The sequence below is a fragment of the Tachypleus tridentatus genome, unplaced genomic scaffold (genome assembly GCF_004210375.1).
Source record: "Tachypleus tridentatus isolate NWPU-2018 unplaced genomic scaffold, ASM421037v1 Hic_cluster_1, whole genome shotgun sequence".
Lineage (NCBI taxonomy): Eukaryota > Metazoa > Arthropoda > Merostomata > Xiphosura > Limulidae > Tachypleus > Tachypleus tridentatus.
In genome coordinates, this window is record NW_027467777.1 from 19,689,534 (window position 1) to 19,706,356 (window position 16,823).

The 16,823-nt window shown below is 33.1% G+C and overlaps 2 protein-coding genes across 2 annotated transcripts in view; one reads left to right on the plus strand and one right to left on the minus strand.

Annotated features, from left to right (window-relative positions):
• LOC143241697 (lachesin-like) overlaps window positions 1-16,823 on the minus strand; it is a 385,365-nt gene that overhangs the window by 195,513 nt on the left and 173,029 nt on the right. The gene's annotated exons all lie outside the window — the stretch shown is intronic.
• Window positions 4,635-16,823, plus strand: part of LOC143241987 (lachesin-like) — a 126,881-nt gene continuing 114,692 nt past the window's right edge. The window contains exon 1 of the mRNA XM_076485330.1: window positions 4,635-4,858. Within this exon, the coding sequence (XP_076341445.1) occupies window positions 4,792-4,858 (67 nt within the window). The 5' untranslated portion in view covers window positions 4,635-4,791. The remainder of the gene's footprint in view (window positions 4,859-16,823) is intronic.

Sequence of the window (16,823 nt, forward strand, 5' to 3'; positions counted from 1 at the left end):
CCTCATATGGATCACCTTTGTTTCAGATAATCATATTCTGTCCTCATATGGATCACCTTTGTTTCAGATAATCATATTCTGTCCTCATATGGATCACCTGTGTTTCAGATAATCATATTCTGTCCTCATATGGATCACCTTTGTTTCAGATAATCATATTCTGTCCTCATATGGATCACCTTTGTTTCAGATAATCATATTCTGTCCTCATATGGATCACCTTTGTTTCAGATAATCATATCCTGTCCTCATATGGATCACCTTTGTTTCAGATAATCATATTCTGTCCTCATATGAATCACCTTTGTTTCAGATAATCATATTCTGTCCTCATATGGATCACCTTTGTTTCAGATAATTATATTCTGTCCTCATATGGATCACCTTTGTTTCAGATAATCATATTCTGTCTTCATATGGATCACCTTTGTTTCAGATAATCATATTCGTAACCGGAAAACAAGTTATTAGGAAACCGAGGCAAGATTAAATCAATTTCACCCAACCTCCCAACCAGTTAGAAGTGTTAGTAATGTTTCACTGGAGAATTGTTGGGTGTGGGTAAATCTGTACTTCATTAGCTCCCTCTCTTCTCCCAAATCGAGACTTTAGTATTTAGTCAAAGAACGGTTGTTTTTGTTTTGTTTTTTGGAATTTCACGCCAAGCTACACGAGGGCTATCTGTGCTAGCCATCCCTAATTTATCAGTGTAAGACTAGAAGAAAGGCAGCTAGTCATCACCACTCTCCGACAACTCATGGGCTACTCTTTTACCAACGAATAGTGGGACTGACCGTCACATTATAACGCCTCTCACAGCTGAAACGGTGAGCATGTTTGGTGTGAAGAGGAAATTCGAACCCGCGACCCTCAGATTACGAGTCGAACGCCTTAACCCATCTGGCCATGCCAAGCCTCAAAAGACAAAATAAAGAAAACATTTTGTCTAGGAATATAATTTTGTTATCACAATTTCTGATGTCTTAATTATAAATAAAATACTTGTTAAAGACGCAAACATCGAATATTTTAATCCATGCTGGAGCAGGAACCACTATAGTGTGGTTGTCGTCGATCCTAACGCTACACAATGGGTTATCTGTTGTTTGTCCATCACCAATAGAGGGAGGGGTTAATGATAAAATATGAGAAAGAAATATTTTATAAAATAACGTGTGTGAAACAATCGGTTTCAACTCATATTCTCTCAAACAAAACTTTTTATTTCTATAGCACGTAAAATATTAATGTCCGTTAACACTTATTTAACAATTGTTTGAAGGAAAACCAAATTATAGAAAGTGACACTGGAGCAGAAACCTCCCTAACTCTATAACCCAGTGATCAGAAGTGTTAACCCTAGATGTGTTACGAGGTAAACAGCTAAAATGTTATGGCCTGACCTATATGACAACAGCAGACCTATTCACGAGTAAAATATGTGTTATCATGTGATATAACACCATAAAGTACTTGCATGTATAAAAAATAAACTTAAATTTGTAGTTCACTTAAAACTAAATCAGGAACCCTGATTTCAGGAACGTACAAGTATAACTGATTGTGATTGGTGGATATAATCACGTGATCTAAAAACGTATTCTATGGTATAACGTACAAGTACAACTAATTGTGATTGGTAGATATAATCACGTGGTATAAGACTACGTTACAGTTATTTGGAAGGGGTGTGACTTCGAAATTGACAGTTTCATATTCGTGTTAATGTTTTTATTTTGACTAGTAAATTAGAAAGACGACAGCATGAAGACCTAACTTTATAATAAAATCTTCCATCTTGCCCAATGACGGATGATCCCACAGGGAATACTTGAATTGGAAGCTCGTCACAGATATGAGGGGCTCACGTGAAAGACGTGATCAACAAGCTTCTGAATTTCATGTTTTGGGAAAACTAATTTAACCTCATTTTCCTTCTGAAACCAAAGTTGTGTCTTTGCGAAAATTATCTTTGCATCCTAAATAGCCAAAGCACACTTTCTTAGGTAGCGGAAGATGTGTAATTTAGTGCTATAAGTTTTATTTTTAGGATAGAAACGCTGCCTTAGAAATACAGTTTTACGTTGTCTTGGAGGGAATGCAATCGAGAACCATATTTTATAAAGAACGAAAAAAACCTTCATTCGAGAAGCACCTTAAATTTATGGTTCAATCTCTTATTCATCATTTCAGAAGGTGTATTGCTCTGTTATGTTTCCAAAGAGTTTAATATAAGTAATATCGGACTTTTGACTCGTATTTCACGCTACATTTAATCCATTTAATATAGACTTTAAGTCTTTTTTATTCTTGTGTGTAATTTAACAGCATCTTTAAATGATGCATCATAAAAAACTAATTTTAAAATACTTAGTATCTTGAAATGACCAGTTATTAACAACACCTATATAAAAATAGTCAGTATCTTGACATGGTGAGTCATTAACAAAATTAATTTTAAAATAGTCAGTATCTGGACATGGTGAGTCATTAACAAAATTAATTTTAAAATAGTCAGTATCTGGACATGGTGAGTCATTAACAAAATTAATTTTAAAATAGTCAATATCTTGAAAGTGTGAGAAATTAACAAAATCAATTTTAAAATAGTCAATATCTTGACATGGTGAGTCATTAACAAAATTAATTTTAAAACAGTCAGTATTTTGAAAGTGTGAGAAATTAACAAAATCAATTTTAAAATAGTCAATATCTTGACATGGTGAGTCATTAACAAAATTAATTTTAAAACAGTCAGTATTTTGACGTAATAAGTCATTGACAAAATTCTATTAAAATCCAGTCCGTTATCTGAAATATCGAGTTATTTGCCAAAGGCACTTAAAGTGTAATCAGTATTATTATACGAGTTATTAACGAAAGCCCAGTTATCTCAACATTGTGAAATATAGAGTCATCAATCAAAGGTCATACAGACTGTAATTATCAGTTAAAGAAGACAAATCATTCCTTGACCTCACTTGTAATCTAGTCAATATTGTAAAAACGATTATCCATTCACCAGTTTCTGACATGACAAGTCATTAACGTAAGCTCAGTCAATATTTTAATTTTTACATATAAAATCAAGTAGTCAGTATTTTATGTTATATATAAAACACGTAGTCGGTAGTTTGTTATATATAAAATCAAGTAGTTAATTTTTAATTGTTATATATAAAACCACGTAGTTAGTTTCAAATTGTTATATATAAAGCCACGTAGTTAGTTTTAAATTGTTATATATAAAGCCACGTAGTTAGTTTTTAATTGTTATATATAAAACCACGTAGTTAGATTTTAATTGTTATATATAAAGCCACGTAGTTAGTTTTTAATTGTTATATATAAAACCACGTAGTTAGTTTCAAATTGTTATATATAAAGCCACGTAGTTAGTTTTAAATTGTTATATATAAAGCCACGTAGTTAGTTTTTAATTGTTATATATAAAACCACGTAGTTAGATTTTAATTGTTATATATAAAACCACGTAGTTAGATTTTAATTGTTATATATAAAGCCACGTAGTTAGTTTTTAATTGTTATATATAAAACCACGTAGTTAGTTTTTAATTGTTATATAATAAACCACGTAGTTAGTTTTTAATTATTATATATAAAGCCACGTAGTTAGATGTTAATTGTTATATATAAAACCACGTAGTTAGTTTTTAATTGTTATATATAAAGCCACGTAGTTAGTTTTTGATTGTTATATATAAAACCACGTGGTTAGTTTTTAATTGTTATATATAAAGCCACGTAGTTAGTTTTTAATTGTTATATATAAAACCACGTAGTTAGATTTTAATTGTTATATATAAAGCCACGTAGTTAGATTTTAATTGTTATATATAAAACCACGTAGTTAGTTTTTGATTGTTATATATAAAACCACGTGGTTAGTTTTTTATTGTTATATATAAAACCACGTAGTTAGTTTTTAATTGTTATGTATAAAATCACGCATCAGTAATTTAATTGTTACGTATAAAATCACGAAGTCAGTAGTTTAAAGTTATATATAAAATTACGCAGTCAGTAGATTAATTGTTATGTATAAAATCACGTAGTCAGTAATGTAATTGTTATATATATAAAATCACGTAGTCAGTAATGTAATTGTTATATATATAAAATCACATAGTTAGTTTTTAATTGTTAAGTTTGATATAACGATCACATTCTTAATAGTTTTGATATTTTGATTGTGATTTGTAATTTATCCAATAAATCTCCACTATCACTGAATTTTTTTTTTTAAATATAAGCAACAACATGTTTTCTTCATACCATTTATTAATGTACATTTTATTATGATTTGGTGAATTACGTGACAAATGCCCCTCTGTTTGTTTATAAAAGAACGTGCCCATGGAGTAACAGCTTTATATCTGGGTTAGAGATTTACAAATGTCCCTAGTATCTGGGTAAAATTAAATCTCTTTACGGATATTCTTAAATCAACTAGGTTCACTCCACTGCCGTGAGATAGAGACATAGGATGAACTTTACTGAGTTTAGATTGAATCTCCAACATCCGCAACTTCAGTGCGCATGATCTAGAACTCATCAATAGCGCTATAAATATAGAGGTCCATTCGCGAGAGGACCGGTAAAGTGCGACTTCCAGGCAGATGGTGATGTTTCTCTAGGACGAGTGCTATACAATGTCGCACGTGCCCTGATGGTGATTGACATTTTGACCCTTACCAAGTGGGTTTAAGCGACGAGTGTCATTCGTCAGTGTTTAACCAAGGAGCTGCATACTTTCAATAGAGCTTGAATATGGGTGCAACTGGGAGACGTGTATTACTCACCTGCTCTTTGTGGTTGGCTTTTCTTCTCCAAGGAGGTAAGGACTGTCAAACTTCCATCTCCCAACTCGATATCCAGTCTTAGTAGCTACTGTTTGATATAAGCCTAAACATTCTTCAATTGTAATGAACTTTAAACTACCTGAGCTTTTAATATCGTGATATCCAGATACCTGTGAAACGCTTAGATTGATACCATGTTAATGGTACCACTCGTTGTTAACACCTATATTTATATCCTGATATCGAAATCTCCACATACCAATGCAACACCTAGATTGACATCATGATAATTTAATAAATATCCAAACAACTGTGTTAACGCTTACATTAATATCATGGTACCGTAATATTCAGCTAGCTGTGAAATACATTAATATCATGGTATTGTAGCATCCAACTAGTTGTGTAACTGTTACGTTAATATCATGGTACCGTGATATTCAGCTAGCTGTGAAATACATTAATATTATGGTATTGTAGCATCCAACTAGTTGTGTAACTGTTACGTTAATATCATGGTACCGTAATATTCAGCTAGCTGTGAAATACATTAATATCATGGTATTGTAGCATCCAACTAGTTGTGTAACTGTTACGTTAATATCATGGTACCGTAATATTCAGCTAGCTGTGAAATACATTAATATGATGGTATTGTAGCATCCAACTAGTTGTGTAACTGTTAGGTTAATATCATGGTACCGTAATATTCAGCTAGCTGTGAAATACATTAATATGATGGTATTGTAGCATCCAACTAGTTCTGTAACTGTTACGTTAATATCATGGTACTGTAATATTCAGCTAGCTGTGAAATACATTAATATCATGGTATTGTAGCATCCAACTAGTTGTGTAACTGTTACGTTAATATCATGGTACCGTAATATTCAGCTAGCTGTGAAATACATTAATATCATGGTATTGTAGCATCCAACTAGTTCTGTAACTGTTAGGTTAATATCATGGTACCGTAATATTCAGCTAGCTGTGAAATACATTAATATCATGGTATTGTAGCATCCAACTAGTTGTGTAACTGTTACGTTAATATCATGGTACCGTAATATTCAGCTAGCTGTGAAATACATTAATATCATGGTATTGTAGCATCCAACTAGTTGTGTAACTGTTACGTTAATATCATGGTTCTTTGGAAAATGGTCACTCAATATATGTTTTATCCTAATTCTAACAAGATGTACAAACAGTTCTAACAAATGTCATTATCTTCAACTGATCGCTGCGCCTTCATAGGTATTTTTTTACTGGTTTCAGGGCTACAACTGCATCATGACAGATATATAGTACTGGTTTCGTGGCTACATTTCCATCGTGGTAGTTATTTAGTACTTGGTTTCGGGGATATGGCTGCATCATGATGCGTATTCAGGGCTACAACTTCATCATGACAGATATATAGTACTGGTTTCGTGGCTACAACTGCATCATGACAGATATATAGTACTGGTTTCGTGGCTACAACTGCATCATGACAGATATATAGTACTGGTTTCGTGGTTACAACTGCAAGTCAAGAGTTTTTAGTGTTGGTTTATGAGTTACAAGCACATTTTCTTAGGCATCACCTTCTGTTTCGAGATTATAACTTGGTTTTGATATTTAGTATTGGTTTCGGTTTCAGGGTTTCCTTAATCAAACTTTATGCACTTTCTCGTAGGTTTGTTTGTTTGTTTGTTTTAAATTTCGCGCAAAGCTACTCGAGGGCTATCTGTGCTAGCCGTCCCTAATTTAGCAGTGTAAGACTAGAGGGAAGGCAACTAGTTATCACCACCCACCGCCAACACTTGGGCTACTCTTTTACCAACGAATAGTTGGATTGACCGTCACATTATAACGCCCCCACGGCTGAAAGGGCGAACATGTTTGGTGTGACGGGAATTCAAATCCGCGGCCCTCAAATTGCGAGTCGAATGCTTTAACCATCTGGCCATGCCAGGCCTATATCGTAGGTTGTCATACAAAATGTAGTTATGAACCTATGCTGGGAGTAATCTAACTCTATACCAGATATAACTTACTAATTAAGAAATATTTTTTGTTTTAATTAAATAAACCAAAATACAAAAAACTAAAATCTATGCTGATTATTGTGTATTGAATAACCAATTTGATACCAAAGTTGTTAATAATGTTCTCATACGAAATCCCAGTAATAGTTCAAAGAGTTCGGATATTTAGATTAGACCAAAAATAATAGAATCCGTATTCTGCGTTAATAATAGAACGTACTTCTCTTAACGATGAAAATTTATTTCAACGTTTCAAAAAAAATTAACCAATAATTCTAATGAAACTATTTTTAAACAGAGTACTTTGGTGATAAATTAAAGAATTTCCTTACGAACGAGAACCTTCCGACCCAAAAGCCCATTACGATAAACTTGGGCCTATTTCACGAGTTAACGTTATTGTTAAAACGTCCAAATCTCTTCAGTATGCACTAAAAATTTAAAATATAACAAAATATAAACAAAGTACTCGCAAAACATTTTGTTTGTTTTGGTTTTGAATTTCGCGCAAAGCTACTCGAGGGCTATCTGTGCTAGCCGTCCCTAATTTAGCAGTGTAAGACTAGAGGTAAGGCAGCTAGTCATCACCACCCACCGCCAACTCTTGGGCTACTCTTTCACCAACGAATATTGGGATTGGCCGTCACATTATAACGCCCCCACGGCTGGGAGGGCGACCATGTTTGGCGCGACAGGGCTCGCAAAACATATTAGTTGATTAAGTTGAATTAATGAGTGTAATATATGTCGGAAGAAAAACAAATTTATTATAATGTACCTCATTTTATAAATTTATATGCAGTCAGTAAAGCGTTGTTAACAATTGTTTATTTTATAATTTTGCGAATGTATACATATATTGTCTAAATTGACGGTTTGTTTTCCATTTCGCGCAAAGTTACACGAGGGCTTTTTGCTCTACTCGTCCCTAAATTTGGAATGTAAGACTAGAGGGAAGGCAGCTAGTCATCATCACCAACGAATAGTGGTATAAACCGTCACATTATAACGCTCCCACGGCTAAAAGGGCGAGCACGTTTGGTGTGACGGGGATTCAAACCCGCTACCCTAAGATTACTAGGTCGAGGGCCTGAACCACCTGGCCATGTCGGGCCTGTGAAACAATTTTAAAATGTCTGCATGAAAGATATTATTTTTACCCAAGTTTTTATATACGTGATAAAATAACGTACAAATATCATACACTTTTAACAATAAAGTTAAAAATAAAGAATCCTCAAAGGCAAAATATGGATTGAAATAAAAGTTCTCTTATTATTATGTGGAATCCACGAGTTGTTTTGTCATTCAAAATTTATTAAACTCTTTAGTGACCACTAGGATCTCTGAAGATTATTTACACAGATACAAATACGCTTTTACCTGTTCCGTAATAGGAAGCTTTTTACTGGTTAATCCTGTTCTTCTAATGTGTTTTGATGTTCCAAATACGTGAAATTGATACTTCGGGTAGATAGACACGTGTTATGTAAAACACTAGAATGTATACATATATTTTCTAACTTGAACTGAGAATATTTTTATTCGTGCATCAGTATCTCCACTAATGTATATATATATATACGAATTATTTATTGGAATATTATCTTCTTACGTTTATATTTTACATTTACGTAAAAGGAATGGCACCTCCTTGGATAAATTACACTCGAACATAATATAGATGTGTACATACCACATATAAATATTTAATTTTCGTGATATTGAAACACAGACGAGATTTAATTCATTAAAAGTGATCTCTTATATCTCCACTCAGATACGTTATAGTCCAGACGTATTTTCTTAATATTCAATGTTTTGTTTCATTTTGACGGCTATGAAACAAAAATAACCCGTTTCTAAGTTAAAACCAGAAATTTGTTTTACATCAACAACTTTTAGATGTAACGACCAATTCTATTTTTTAAGAATTGTTCAGTTGTATGAAATGGATTTCCAACAATTTGTTTTTGTAGATTATTATTCCTGCTATTGAACAGAAAGAAACAATCGAGTTACAATAGTGGCGTTCAATGCGACAAACAGACCAGTTAAAATGCAGTCTTATTTGTATGAAAGTATAACAACTTTTATCGTCACATAAAACAAAATTAATATTTAAAGCGACATCTTTTTTATTTTACTTTTTCCACCTTTCGTTGAACAATTAGATTACGACCTGACATGGCCAGGTGGTTAAGGTGTTCGACTCGTAATATGAGAGTCGCGAGTTCGAATCCTAGTCACACCAAACATGTTCGCCCTTTTAGCCGCGGGGATTATAACGTACCGGACAATTACACTATTCATTGGTAAAGAAGAGTCCATGTGTTGGCGATGACTAGCTGCCTCACTTCTTGTCAAAATTAGGGATGATTAGCGCTCCTGTAGCTTTGCGCGAAATTCAAACCAGAAAAAGGTTAACACCCTCGTGTATGAAGTATACACTTTTTCAAAAGGTAATAACATCGTTGCCACGGACCGTTTTACTTTGTAGGTGTTAAACATTTAATAATAACTGAATTCCGTTTTAAAACATGGAGTGGTTTCGAAGCTGCAGAACAATCTTTTAAAATCAGAATATAAAAAAACAGAAGTTATATATTAACCGTTGTTCTACGCTTATCCAATTTCAACTTAAATTACTTAAGAGTATACTCTTCCCGTCATTGTTATAGCTAACACACAGCGGAATGTGGTTTCGAGACGCGAACCAAGAATCCTTGAATATACAGTACGGGCACACTAACTACTTGACGAACTCAAATAAATAGACTTACGTCATAATACTTAACACAAAAAATTGTATTTTCTAGTAATGTGATTTTTATGGTTCAAAAATTATATTCCATTGAAACTATTGCATGAGTGATACTTCAAAAGATTTCGCTAAATATGAACTGGAGAGTCAGGGTTTGACTGACTCTCTAAACATACTGGCTTATAATCGAACACAAGAGAGTCCTCAGTAGCCGCGGCACTTGCAATTCTTTTTGCAGGATTAGAGTAAATTAAACTATGGGATTTTTTTTACCCTTTTAATTAGCTTTTAATTTTGTGCGCTGCATACCTGATTCAATTTTACTACTCATCGAGATCAGCCTACCATCAAATTGAAATTCTTTCAGGCAGGATTAGAAAACATAATCTACGAGACCTTGATCATAGTCAAGTACATTATTCGAAGGGGTTTGGCCTCTTAAGTCCAAAACTTTAATTAGATCTAAAATCGGTCAAGAGATGACGGAGCTATGAGTTATACTTGATAAAAACAACGGTAACAAATAAACTCAGAGCCCTTATACTAGCCGATACGCCGCGGCTGAATAATAGCAAGCTTTTAACACATAAGTTCTAATTTGATGGATCTCAGAAACGTATTGTAAGAATTAATCCATATTTAACGTCCTTCAAATAAATCAAACTTTGTATTTATAGACCAACTTAAGATTAATAATACCAGAAAATGAACTTTAATATATTTTATTACATCATATGTATTACCTAAAACAAAGTGTGTGAAAAATTATTTTAAAATGACTTCAAACAAACAAACAAACCAGAGTCCAAATACAGACTAGTCGAATCCTTCGATTTTTTTTATTGACTTCAAATAATAAAATATAGAAATAGGTAGAAATAATATTTCATCTTACTCAATCAAAAAAGAAATGACTGTTTAGGAAGTATATATTTAAATTTACCTCAAATATGAAACTGTGATTTAGAGATCGTATTTAAATTGACTTTAAATATGAAACTATGATTTAGAGATCGTATTTAAATTGACTTCAAATATGAAATTAGGGTTTAGAGGTCATATTTAAATTTACCTCAAATATGAAACTATGATTTAGAGGTCATATTTAAATTGACTTCAAATAAGGAACAGTATGTAATATGTTTTTTTCAACTAAATTCAAATAAGAAACCCGGTTGTTAGGGTTCTCGACTCTCGATGTGAGGATCGCGGGTTCGAATACCCTTCACACCAATTGAGTTCAAATAAGAAACTAGGTGGTTAGGGTGCTCGATTTGTAATCTGAAGGTCACGCGTTCGAATCCCCTTTACACCAAACATGTTCGCCCTATTAGCCGTGGAGGCGTTATAATGTGACGATGAATTCCACTATTCGTTGGTAAAAGAGCAGCTCAAGAGTTGGTGGTGGGTGGTGATGACTAGTTGCTTTTCCTATGGTTCTTAAACTGATAAGTAAGAGATAGCCTACGTGTAGCTTGTCCTCCGCTGGTACAGAGGTAACTCTACGGATTTATAACACTAAAATTAGGGGTTCGATTCCCCTCAGTGAACTCAGCAGATAGCCCGATATGGCTTTGCTATAAGAAAACACACACACACTCGTGTAGCTGTCTGCGAAATCCAAAAACAAACAAAAACAATCAAATTAACCAGTTTGTAGGAACCGTATTTTAAATAACTGCAATCAAATGAGAAAAAAATATGTACTGGTCATATTTCTATCAAATAAGTGATGTACTGGTCATATTTCTGTCGAATAAGTGATGTACCGGTCATATTTCTATCGAATAAGTGACCATATTATTCTTGACTAAATAGTGAACATTCTAAGTGACCAGATAGTAAACATTCTAAGTGGGTAGATTGTGAACATTCTAAAATAATAGTAAATAATCTAAGTGAACAGATAGCGAACGTCCTAAGTGACCAGATAGTGAACATTCTATGTGACCGAATACTGAACATTAAAAGTGAGTAGATAGTGAACATTCTAAGTGACCAGATAGTGAACATTCTAAAAGAATAGTGAATAATCTAAGTGAACAGATAGCGAACATTCTAAGTGAGTAGATAGTGAACATTCTATGTGTCCGAACACTGAACATTAAAAGTGAGTAGATTGTGAACATTCTAAAAGAATAGTGAATAATCTAAGTGAACAGATAGCGAACGTCCTAAGTGACCAGATAGTGAACATTCTATGTGACCGAATACTGAACATTAAAAGTGAGTAGATAGTGAACATTCTAAGTGACCAGATAGTGAACATTCTATGTGACCAGATAGTGAACATTCTAAGTGACCGAATACTGAACATTAAAAGTGACCGAATACTGAACATTCAAAGTGAGTAGAACTGGTTTGGACTTGCATCAGTTAAAAATAAGTGACGTGATGCTTTGTTATTGAGACTACCCAGAACACGTGTAAAAACCTCGAGACTAAATAAGTATATATTGTATTAATTTTGAGATAGTAATATTATTAGTCACGAAAAATTTTCACTGTTTAGTTACTTAGAATGTTTACTGTCTGGTCACTTAGAATGTTCAGTATCCTGGTCATTTAAAATATTCACTATCTAGTCACATAGAATGTTCACTATCTGGTCACATAAAATGTTTACTATTTAGTCTCTTAGAATGTTAACTATTTACTCACTTTATTGTTTCTTATCAGGGAATTAATGAAAATATTTTGTTTCATGTTATCGTAGTCTTTAATGAATTAAAACATGTTTAACGTTTACACAAATATACCTTGTTTCATGTTATCATAGTCTTTAATGAATTAAAACATGTTTAACGTTTACACAAAAATATTTTGTTTCATGTTATCTTAGTCTTTAATTAATTAAAACATGTTTAACGTTTACACAAAAGTATTTTGTTTCATGTTATCGTAGTCTTTAATTAATTAAAACATGTTTAACGTTTACACAAAAATATTTTGTTTCATGTTATCGTAGTCTTTAATGAATTAAAACATGTTTAACGTTTACACAAAAATTACGAAGACAGGTCATATAATTATTATTTGGGTCTCAGAAAAATAAACAAATTAGTTGAATATTTGATTATCACAGTTAATAATTTTAGAAATAAACAATTAGTGCAATGTTTGACTAAGACAATGAATATGTTGTACAAACGTATAGTCAGCTAAGTACTGACAAAAACAAAGATTTTTTGTTATAAAAAACTCAACATTGGACAACAACAATAAATAACGATATACAAATAAACAGTTAGTTCATTATTAGAGCTAACAATCAATCCTGTTAAAAACCAGACACAGCTATCTGTGGAAAAAATTATACACACACACCTAGACCAACAACAAATCCCAAGATACAACAAACTACAAAACCTTATACTGCTGTATACCATATGTTCATGACATCAGCGAACAAATAACCAACATTTGGAAACAAAACTTATAACACAACATTCCAGTAAACACCAAATTTATTCAAAAACCAGGTTCAAAACTAAAGTCCATACTATGAAAAAACTATACTGACAAACACAACACCAACATAATTTATAAAATACAATGTGATAACTGCCATGAATTCTATATTAGAGAAACAAGCAGAAAAATGGAAACAAGATTCAAAGAACACAAAAAAACACCTTCACACGTTTTTGAACACTGCAAATCAAATAAACACAACATAACCATATAAAACACCCAGATACTAAGTAGGGAGACAAATATAAACAAACGCAAAATCATACAAGCCTCACTTATACAACAACTAAAACCAAAATTAAACCAATATAAAGGAAAATCTTTATACCTATACTAATTAATAACCTAACATCTGACTGCAGCGCCCCCTACAATCCCATACCCATTTAAACATAATTTTTACACATAATTAGAGCAATAATTGGTTATAATATTGAAGTCAGTGAACAGTGGGTGCTATTGACTAAACGTCCAGTCACGATACGTTAGGGAGGGTTTGTTTTGAATTTCGCGCAAAGCTACTCGAGGTTTGTATGCGCTAGCCGTCTCTAATTTAGCAGTGTAAGACTAGAGGGAAGGCAACTAGTCATCACCACCTCTTGACAACTCTTGGGCTACTCTTTTACCAACTAATAAGGATTGACCGGCACTTTATAACGCCCCACAGATGAAAGGGCGAGCATGTTTGGTGTGACGGGGATTTGAACCCGCGACTCTCAGGTTATGAGTCAAGTTCCTTAACCATCTGGCCATGCCGTGCCCGTTAAGGACGGCTGCACGCGATGTATGAGCAACTTTACCTAAATGTTCTGGAACAATTAGAAAAACGTAGAATAAAGGAAGTTCTGAGTTCTGATTAGATTAACTTACAGAAGTAAGATAGTAAGAAACTCAACTTAGCTCTTGGTTGTTTCCTGTGTAAATGTTTATAAAGTCATTCATTCGCGCTGGACATGACTGGTGATCAACATTTACTATGGATTCACAGCTCGCTCGTGATAAATATCCACATCCACTTTAGAACATCAGAAAAATAATTGCACGTGCCACGTGGATTCTTGTTTCTTGTACGCTTTAGGTTTTTGTTTCAGTTATAATTAATCACTGTAATTTTTTGTGAAAAAATGTAATTTTGCGAAACTCCTTAAGGTTTATAAGACGCTATAAGCTATAATAAGACGTCAAAGGCTTTATAATATGCCATAAGTTATTATAAAACGCTTTGCACAGCCGCTTGAATTCATTTTTTTCTCTTATCATAATTGTGGTTGAGTCTTATTCAATGTGGTTTCTATTTTGTATAAACTTTTAACCTTTTCGTGTGTTTTGTTTTGAGCGCATAGCTGCACAATGCGCTATCTGTATGTGTCAGTTAGGGGTTCGAAACCAGATCCTAACTTACCGTTCAGCTGAATAGATCGTTTGAATGTCTGAAAGTGAAAATATAATTTAGGGAGTTTCTTAAGAAGTTTGTCCCCTGCTAGTATAGCGGTAAGTCTACGGATTTTCAGCGCTAAAATCAGAGGTTCGATTCCTCTTAATGGACTCAGGAAACGTTACTTTACTATAAGAAAACATACACATTTTTTATAAGTTAAGCTGGCTACTTTAAAAAAAAACTCTTTTAACTTTAAGTATATTCTTAATCAAGTAAGTCATAAAGCCTGCAAGATAGTTTTAGAACTTTATATCCAAGACCCCAACCCATTGATTTACACCTCCAGTAACAATTAACAACCCTTATAGAATTCACTACCACAAAACTAACTTTAAGTTCAATAACCAAAACTACCTACAAAGAAACGGCCTAAGTATGGGGAATCCCGTGTCTTCTAGCCAACATTTTTATGACACAGATATGACACAAGCGATCAATGCAGCCTCACACCCACACTATACTGGTACAGGTATGTTGATGATACAATTGTTGGATTCACATCTACACAACACACACTTGGTTTATTCAGTTACGTTAACTCGATACACCCCAACATTAAGTTCACCTGTGAACAGGTAAATACTAACCAAATGGCATTTCTTAACCTCAAGGTCACTAGAACTGATACACAATTTAAAACAGAAATACACAGAAAAATCACCCACACTGGATTATACATATCCTGGGATTCAGCACATAAAACAAAACAAAAACTCAACATATTAAGAAACCAAATAAACACAACCACAAAACTATGTTCACCAGATAAAATTAACAATGAAATCAACAAAATAAAACAACACTTCATCAACATCAACAAATTTCCTCAAAAAACCGTTGGAAAATTATACACACACACCTAGACCAACAACAAATCCCAAGATACAACAAACTACAAAACCTTATACTGCTGTGTACCATATGTTCATGACATCAGCGAACAAATAACCAACATTTGGAAACAAAACTTACAACAGAACATTCCAGTAAAAACCAAATTTACTCAAAAACCAGATACAAAACTAAAGTCCATACTATGAAAAAACTATACTGACAAACACAACACCAACATAATTTATAAAATACAAAGTGATAACTGTTAAGACTTCTGTAGCAAAGAAACAAGTAGAAATATTGAAACTAGATTAAAAGAACACAAAAAACACCTTCACAGGTTTTTGAACACTGTAAATCAAATAAACACAACATAACCATAGAAAACACCAACATACTAAGTATAGAAACAAATATAAACAAACACAAAATCAAAGACGCCTTACTTATACAGCAACTAAAACCAAAATTAAACCAAGGTGAAGAAACATCTTTATACCTATACTAATTAATAACCTAACATCCAATTGAAACGCCCCCTATAATCCCGTACCCTTTTATACTCTCGTTCCTAAGATATGTATCCATCAACGGTCACTTGTAAACCCTCTCTTTTTCTTAACCTGAAGATGACCTAGGAAGATAGAAACGTTATTCTCACTAAAAGTATAACACTCATTCCAGCTATCCTGATAAACAATGTTCTATTCGTTTCTCTTAACACAAAACCTTAAGTAAACTATTACTTTGGTGTTTCCTGATAAAACGTATTTAACTTTATAAATAAGTCCTTACGTCAATTATTTCTAATAGATAATATTTATATTTATAAATAAGTCCTTATGTCAGCTGCCTGGCGTGTTAAGGCATTCGACTCCTAATTCGAGAGTCGCGGGTTCGAATCCCAGTAGCACCAAACATTCTCGCACTTTTAGCCGTGGGGACGTTCTAATATAACTGTCAGTCCCACTATTCGTTGGTAAAAGAGTAGCCCAAAAGTTGTCAGTGGGTGGTGATGACTAGCTGCATTCCCTCTAGTCTTACACTGCTAAGTTAGGGACGACTAACACAGATAGCCCTCTAGAAGCTTTGCGCGAAATTCAACACAAACCTTATTTCAGTGTTTACTAATAAAACATATTTAACTTTATAATTAAGTCTTTATGTCGGTGTTTACTGATAAAACATATTTATAAATGACTCCTTATGTCAGTGTGTACTGATAAAACATATTTATAAATAAGTCCTTATGTGAGTATTTCCTGATAAAACATATTTAACTTTATAAATAAGTCTTTATGCCAGTGTTTACTTTTAAAACGTTTATAAATAAGTCCTAATGTCAGTGCTTACTGATAAGACATATTTAACTTTATAAATAAGTCCTAATATCAGTGTTTTACTAATAAAACATTTTAAATAAGTTTTTATGTCAGTGTTTACTCATAAAACATATT